General features: G+C 33.8%; 1 protein-coding gene across 1 annotated transcript in view; it reads right to left on the bottom strand.

Moving 5' to 3' along the window:
* Positions 1 to 1,162: 1,162 nt before the first annotated feature.
* Arhgef38 (Rho guanine nucleotide exchange factor 38) overlaps positions 1,163 to 8,494 on the bottom strand; it is a 128,268-nt gene continuing 120,936 nt past the window's right edge. The window contains exon 14 of the mRNA XM_026404658.2: positions 1,163 to 1,348. Within this exon, the coding sequence (XP_026260443.2) occupies positions 1,163 to 1,348 (186 nt within the window). The remainder of the gene's footprint in view (positions 1,349 to 8,494) is intronic.

The following is an 8,494-nucleotide window of genomic DNA, read 5'->3' as shown; positions in this document are numbered from 1 at the left end:
AAAGATAAGTTTTAAACCACTATACTTTCAAAAATAGTTAAGTAAAACAATAAAAATTAAAACCTAGAAAGTTAATTTCTCTAGGGTAATATGGAAGTCCTTATAAGCCCTTAATTTTGAAAGAATTTTAAATACTAAATACAGTCATAAGAGAAGAATGATCCTCCTCAGTGGATATTATTCACATCACTAAGTGCTTTGCATATAACAAACATATACACTCCTGGAGAAGCACAGTACATCAGTCAGCAGCAGGAACCTTTAGAATCAGACTGCTAGGTTTGAGTTCCAGCCCCTACTGCTTACTTGGGCTAAATTACTTCGCCTCCCTGGGCAATGGTTTCCTCTTAATGTGTATTAAATTAGTTACTATATATATAGCATTTAGAACTATATGTACTCTATAGTATACATTCAATATCAGATATTAATATATTTTTCAGGGTTTTTTCTTGGGGTTGAAAACCTATATTGGAGGAAGCTTCTATATCAAAGGTTTCTAGTTGGCTGTTTATTAATCTTATTGTGTATATGTAGTATATGCTATGGTTTGTACTTATATTTGTATAATCTGTATTATACAGATGTGTATAAACTGCATGGGCTGGTGATGTAACTCAGTGGTACAGTATTTGCATAGAATGCTCGAGGGCCTGAGTTCAATCCCTAGTACCATGCGCACAAAAAAAAAAATAATAGTGTTGCCTAAATTGCATAATCCATATGATGTACATGTATATATAAACATGTGTATATGCAAGTGAGTAGTATGAAAAACAAAAACATGTTTGAGGCAAAATATATAACAGTGAAAAAATTACAGTAAACTGAAAAACCTTATTCTTAGATCCAGTCTTTCATGATGATAAAAGAACAACATTTATTCTTTCAATAGATCTCCACCTTTAGCTGATTTATAATTGGAGCTTGGGCTATTTCCTTTGCTCTTCTGTTGGCTTAGTATTTCCTTCAACATGTATTTATTGAACACATTCATGAAATAATCCTGTTAGGAAATATAGTCTTCCTTAAAACCTGGTTCAGTATCAGTTCATGAATTTGAAGCTTTCTTACTTTCTGGCCCAAAGTTTCAGAATGTCAGTTTTATGAGGTAGTCAATCATCAATTTGCCAGGAAAATGAAGGTCAAAGGCTTTATTTCCTTAAGCATAAGTCATCTTCCCAAGGTAGTTAGCTGGCACATATCCTTTCTGTCCTTGAGTTTCAGCTAACCACCACTCTTTATTCCCACTTAGATCACAAAATCTAAGTATATGGACTCTTTGGTACTCCTGAAGGCTGAGTTCATGGTCACTCCGTGCTTGAAAAGCATGAACTGCATAGAAAATCTAGACAACAAAGCAAATGACATTATTAGAACAAAACCCAAAAATTTAGAGAAAAATAATAAAGATTTTTAAGATTTTTAGAAGCAATGTCAAAGTTTTCTTATTTTTTTAAAGTCATTGCCCAGATTTTTCTGTTGGGCTTATTTTGCTAAAATATGACCTCAATTAAGAATGGGGTGAAATAGCATTCTTACTCTGTTAGAATAAGTTTAAATTGTCCATACTTGAAGGCAATTGGGCAGTTTCTATTAAAATAATTTAATGTTAATTCCTTTTGAATCAATAATATCTCTAAGAATCTCTTCAACCAAAACAAACTCTAGCAAATAGTCTTACACAGTAATATTACTCTAATACTTATATGGAAGGTAAAAAGAGGGATGTGGGAATGTTCTAAATGTGCAAGAAGAGAAAAGTTCAATTCTAGACTGTCATACTGAGAAAATTTGTAGTCATAAAAATGTTATTTCATGACACTAACAACAGAAAATGCTTATAATGAAATAGTAAAAGAAAAAAGTATAAAATTAGGGTAAACAATATATGCCTAAAATTTCTAATTTCTTTGAATGGTGGGATGATAGGTAAATCTCATTGTTACTTCTTTGTTTCTTTGTTTATTTTCCAGAACTTTATAATGACATTATATGAAATTTACAAGTTTAAAATTACTTTAAGTGACTTAGAAGAACTAACAAACCATATTGTCTCTTTTCTCAAAAGAACTCTGCATAATTAGATAGGAAGCTCTAAAATAGAGCTTCCAGTAAATTATAACTGATAAAAAAATTAGCTATATATAAAATAAATCAATTGGCTAATAATGCTTATAAACTAATTTATTTAATCAAACATTATGAAGTGCCCACCAAGTGCCAGATGTTATTTTATCAGAGACCCTATTAGAGCTGAGTTAGAAAAATAATGTCAACAAGGCAAAACAAAACAAACAAACCCACAGCACTTCCACCAACAATCAAACCACATACAGGTGATATATTAGCTAATTGTGAACTGGATTTCAGAAGAAATAACTACCTAAATGACAAAGTTGTAAAGGCAGAAAATATGTCATGCAGAGATAAATATATGAAAACAAAAGGCAATCAGATTAACTTTCAAAATTTAGTGCTAATTGATAATGGGAACTATGAGCAATAAGGTTCCTTTCCTTTATTGATCAAGGAAAAGAGGCTGGGCAGTGTGATATGCAGGGACTATGTTGTAATTTAAGTTCTATTGTTATTTAACTTCTGATTAAATTCTGATTCTATTGCTTGCTTTATTGTCTTAGCAACTAGCATAAGCTGCTCCTCAAGTAGAGGAACCATATTGCTATTGTCTGAATATTTTCTTCCTCCTAAAATTTGTGTGTTGAAATGCTAACCCTTGAATTGATGATATTGAGATGGAGCCTTTGGGAGGTGATTAGTCATGAGGACAGAGCCTCCAGGCATAGGATTAATTCCTTTAAAAAAAAAAGGTCCAGGAGAGACCATTTATCCCTTCCACCAGGTGAGAACCTCACAAGAAAGTGCTGTCTATGTACCAGGAAGTTGGTTCCCACCAGACCATAAAAAATGCCAGTGCCTTGATCTCCGACTTCCAGCCTCCACAATTGTGAGAAATTCCCCTTATTTGTAAGCCACCCAACTTATGGTAGTTTTGTTATAGCTGCCTAAATGGACTAAAGGTCAAAATTAAACTTGACTTCACTCACATCTTGGTACACAGAAGGAATTCAAATATTTGTTGATTTGACTGTAGTTAGGCTGAAAGTCTTGGCTATCATACAGGAGATTGTCTTGTATCTTACAAGATAAATACAGAAAATATTGTTGGACATGCATTATTATATAATAAAAAGAAAGAAAGGGCTGGGGATGTGGCTCAAGCGGTAGCGCGCTCGCCTGGCATGCGTGCGGCCTGGGTTCGATCCTCAGCACCACATACCAACAAAGATGTTGTGTCCACCGAAAAATGAAAAATAAATATTAAAATTCCCTCTATCCTCTCTCTCTCTCTCTCTCTCTCTCTCTCTCTCTCTCTCTCTCTCTCTCTCTCTCTCTAAAAAAATGTGTTCCTTCCTTTCTCTCTAAAAACAAAATAATAAAAAATAAAATTAAAATATCTACATATCTACATCAACTTTTCAAAACCCTGATGCAAACACAAGTCATTTTTAAAAAAAAAGAAAGAAAAAGGGAACACTATAAATTAATCAGCATTGAGGTGGTAGAAATTATAATAAAGACCTTTTATAGAGCTTATGATAGTTTACATATCACTTGGGCTTTATCCTCAACGATTCTGAATTGAGACTTGGAGAAGAAACATACTTTTAATCATTGAGCTAATGAGTGCTACTAGGTCCCATGTCTTCTAACTCCAAATCCTACTCTTGGTCCATGTTTCATAATGCTTAAACATACTCTTGTTCTAGCAAACATCTTCAGAGTGTATTCTTGTGGAAAGGAACTGGAGTCCCTAATAAGTTCATGATTGTTTTGTTGTTTGGAAAGTGAAAACACTAAACAGATCCACAAAAGCCAAATGAAAGATTTGGTTTGCAAAAGCATTTAGGAATGTGATGTGAAGGAATACAGCCCCTGAAATAATGTTCAAGAGCCTACATTCATAGTTGCTAACCATCAATTAGAATTTTTGAAATAATATGTATCCTTCACCAATGAGGCAATAGATTTTTCAGCAGGATGGATTATCTACTAAAATACCATTCCTAAATATTTGTAGTAGTCTTTCATTTGGGCACAAATTCTCTCAAGGGGAATATAAAATCTTCTACCTAGATATTTAGTATGAAATTATAGTTTATATTTTAAACATTAAATATAGATTCTCATGAAATCATAAATTTAAACTATAAAACATAATGTGCTTTCAATACTTTAGATGATCATGGTCCAAATTTATTTAGGTTGAACTTTTTCCAGTTTTTATATAATTTATGTTAAATGGAGACATATATTCTATACTCAAAATGGAAATAAGTTTTACAGTCATCTTTTAAAAGTCTGTCTCTTATTTTAATCTTTTTAGTATTTTCTTTAATGTTAGACTACAAATTAGAAGTTTTCCACCTAAAATGTATTTTGGGAGCTGAAAGTTTTCTCATTATTTTCAATACTTTAATTTTTATTTTTCTAACTTTAAATTTTATATGTTTTGGTTCAGATACATTAATTAAAATGTTATTAATTTGAACCATTGTAATCTTTTTTTTTTTTTTTTTTTTTTTTAAATTTTTTTTTTTTTTTTTTAAATATTTATTTATTTGTTTGTTATTGGCAGACACAACATCTTTGTTGGTATGTGGTGCTGAGGATCGAACCCGGGCCGCACGCATGCCAGGCGAGCGCGCTACCGCTGGAGCCACATCCCCAGCCCCTGAACCATTGTAATCTAATGCTCTTTTATTTTTCCTTAGCATTTACTAAAATATATCTTATTAGTAGCTTTTTTGTACTCAGAAAAACTCTGGCTCATTTTATTTATAATATTCTGTGAATAAAACCCATTTCTCCATGGTATTTACTGTTTCAAAAAAATAGCACTCTGTATTATTGACTCATACCCAATTTATTACCCACTGTTGATAACCATCAGATCTTTTCCTGTGGTACCACTGTCAGGACAGCATTCCCTTATTCTATATATTTGTGCATTTAACTTCCTCTTGCGGTAAGTCACATTACCTGTCTCCACTGAATCTCATTTTTTTAATTTTGTCACTGTTCTCCAATTAACAACAAAATTCATATTTTAATCTTCTTTTCCAAAACAAAAAATATATAAATAAAGTGAGCATTTTAAAATCTTTTTATATCAATAAATAGCTCTCCAAATCTTCATTTTAATGACTACCTAAATACATTATAATTCTGTCAAATTTTTGAAGGACTTTCTAAATAATAACATTCTAGCCATGTAGTATCAAAATGTAGATATTGAAAAGGAATTTGAGAAACTCAGCAACTAGGAAGAAAAAGAAATGACTCAATACTCTCAAGCTTCAAAAACTAATAACCAACAGTGGATTAATGAAGCACTAAATCCATCTCCATTAAAATAAATAATAAGAGGGAAGTCATTATTGTCATTTTCGTTCACGATTACTTCAGTGATTCTAGTGAATTGATCAAAAGTTGCTAAAAAAGGTACAAGACCAGACTATGAACTTAGAAAAAATTATAGCAAAGCAACTAACTTTTTACCAGTTTTTTTAAAAAAATGTACTTTCAATAATATTTATATAGAAAAAAAAGCACTGATTCTTGGATAATGATCTGCCCTCTAAAACTAGGTTTCCATCATTATTAAGCCTGATTCTCTTTGCAAACTGCCAAGGACAACATTCCACTGACCAAACAAGGCACTTAGATGTGGTGGTCCCCAAGATTCCCACCCCTCTTATACATATCCTATATAATCACCTTCCTTTGATTATAGATGGCACTTGTTAATGTGATGGGATTTCACTCCTGTTGTTAGGTTGTGTTACATGGTTACTGTTAAGACATTTTGCAGAAGTGCCTGATAAGGTTCCTGAGAAAATGACTGAATTAGTCAAAAGGGAGATTATTTTGGGTGGGCTTGAGCTTATCAAAAGAGACCATTAAAAAAGCATTTGGGTCTCTCAGAAGGAAAGCCAAAGAGATGTTCACTAACATGAACTACACAACAATGAAGAAATAACCAACTCTGTAAACTGCCTATAGAGACAGTCACATGGCAAGGATTTGAAAGCAGCCCTTAGTTGCTTGAAGTTATCCCTGTCTAATTTCCAGCAAGAAATTGAATAGCTCAGTCCTGCTGGAATACGAAACTGAATTCTGTCAACAACCATGAGCTTACTAGAGAACTTCAAGTTTCAGGAAAAAGCCCATGCAATGCCTACATAGTAGCTCTGTGAGATTTTGTGCAAAGCATCCAAGCTTGGACTCTTGACCATGGACACTAAAATAATAAGTTTGTATTGTTTTAAGTCACTAAATTTGTGATGATTTTTATGCAACATAGAACACTAGTCATATTATGCCATTACTATTTGATGGACAAAGGAAGAGAATACATTAGAAGTAGTAGGCATATTTGTTTGACTGCTTTGGTTGCATTTGTTGATCCAGCAAAAAAAAAGTGAGTGTAAAAATTAAGTCCCTTGGTGTAAATCAGTACTGTCAGGTTGTGAACATCTATTAGCTCATTCCGATTATTCAACAAAGGCTCTGGACCGTAACTTAGGAGCACTCCAAAAAAAACCACCCAGAATAAGTCCGTGCTTTCTTTGTGGGATGAGTATTCAGGACTCTGAGTGGACTGGTTCTGAGGTCCCCAAAGGAAAGGTAATCATACCTCCTGATTACACCACAGAATGTCCTCCATTAAGCACTTCCATTAAAGTATGTCCCATTAAAAATAGTAAATAATGTTTTTGCCCTTCCCATAAGACTCCTGATCCAGAACTATCCTAGAAACTATCCTAGAAAATGTCTTTCCCAACAATCTCTCTTCTTGCTTGAGAGGGAGAATGAATAATTAAACCTCTAGAGAAGTGATTTCTTTCTTTTTTTGGAGTGGGGTATCATGGATTGAACTCAGGGGTACTCAACCATTGAGTCACATCCCCAGTCCTATTTTGTATTTTATTTAGAGACAGAGTCTCACTGAGTTGCTTAGCTCCTTGCTATTGCCAAGGCTGGCTTTGAACTCGAGATCCTCCTGCCTCAGCCTCTGAGCTGCTGGGATTACAGGTGTGTGTCATCATTCCCAGTGGCAGCAGTGATTTCTAATCTTTTTAAATAAAATTACCCTTTGAAAACCTGTTGAAATCTATTGACTTCTTATACCATAAAAGTGTACACAGTTTTACATATTTGAGGAGACTCATGGGACCCAAGTACATTCATACACTCCTTAGGTTCTTGGAGTCTAGGTTAAAAAATTGAGCTGAAGTATAAAACTTACAAAGTCACTGTAACATAAATTAGTCTAAAATTACCTGTATCTGAATGATTTTTTTAGGACCCCATAGATGCACCATGAATAGCAGGTAGAGACCCTGTCCTTGTCAGGCTCCACTAGAACAATTTAAAAGACTAGACTACAGCTTACAACACCCTTTTGCGACAATTCTTTGCAAAAGAAGTACTTCCACAGTGGTAAAGTATAGGAAAAGAAATAGAGACTAAAAGGGGCACATAATTAAGCCAACTTAAGTTGCAGTTGATGTTCTTGATTAAAAATACAAACACATAATCAAAACCTAAAAAAGACAGAAAGTTGCTTTTTAGGGTATCTCAAGTGTGAGATATTATATACTGTATTCTCATTACTCTCAAAAATGATGCAATTTACTCCCACTTTTCAATCTCCTTCTAGGGATCTCTAGAATGTATGATTTTCTAAGACTGTCACACTGTAAACATAAGGGATCAACCATTTCTTTTCACACTTTCTAAGAGCCACTGGAATGGAAACTTCAGCCTCCTGACAAGGATTGTGAAGATAATACAATCTTTTCCGTTTCCAAGGGATGACAAGTAGTTTCATTATGAGAGGAATCTGAAAACCACTGGCTCATGTGCTTCTATTGGCCGAAGTTAAGAAATATTCCTTAGTGGACTTTTTTTTTTCTCTCATACTGGGATTTCCAACAGGTGCCTTCTCTTCTCCTTATAATAAATTCATTGGGATAGATTCTCCCTTTGTAGAGGGAGGTCTTCAGTTTGAAATGGGTCATTTTTATCTTTGAGGGAAGATTCTAGGAATCCTATATACCACAGAACCCATCACGTATACCTAATAAGAAGGTTGTGAAGATAACATAGCATACAATAAATATTGAATAAATATTTCCTATTACACTCAACCTTGACCAGTATGGGTTGTGATATAGTTTAGATATGAGTTGTTCCTCAAAAGCTCATGTGTGAGGCAATACAAGAGGGTTTAGAGGTGAAATGATCAAGTTACAAGAGCCTTAACCTAATCAGTGCATTAATCCTCTAATAGTGATTAACTGACTGGTAACCGTAGGCAAGTAGAGTGTGGCTGGAGAAGTTGAGTCCCTGGGAGTGTACCTTTGGATACATATTTTTTGCTTGTTGAGCAGAGCTCTCTCTGTGC

This window comes from Urocitellus parryii, chromosome 10 (genome assembly GCF_045843805.1).
Source record: "Urocitellus parryii isolate mUroPar1 chromosome 10, mUroPar1.hap1, whole genome shotgun sequence".
NCBI lineage: Eukaryota > Metazoa > Chordata > Mammalia > Rodentia > Sciuridae > Urocitellus > Urocitellus parryii.
Note: the sequence above shows the minus strand (reverse complement) of the source record. Positions and strands in the feature narration are given on the sequence as shown.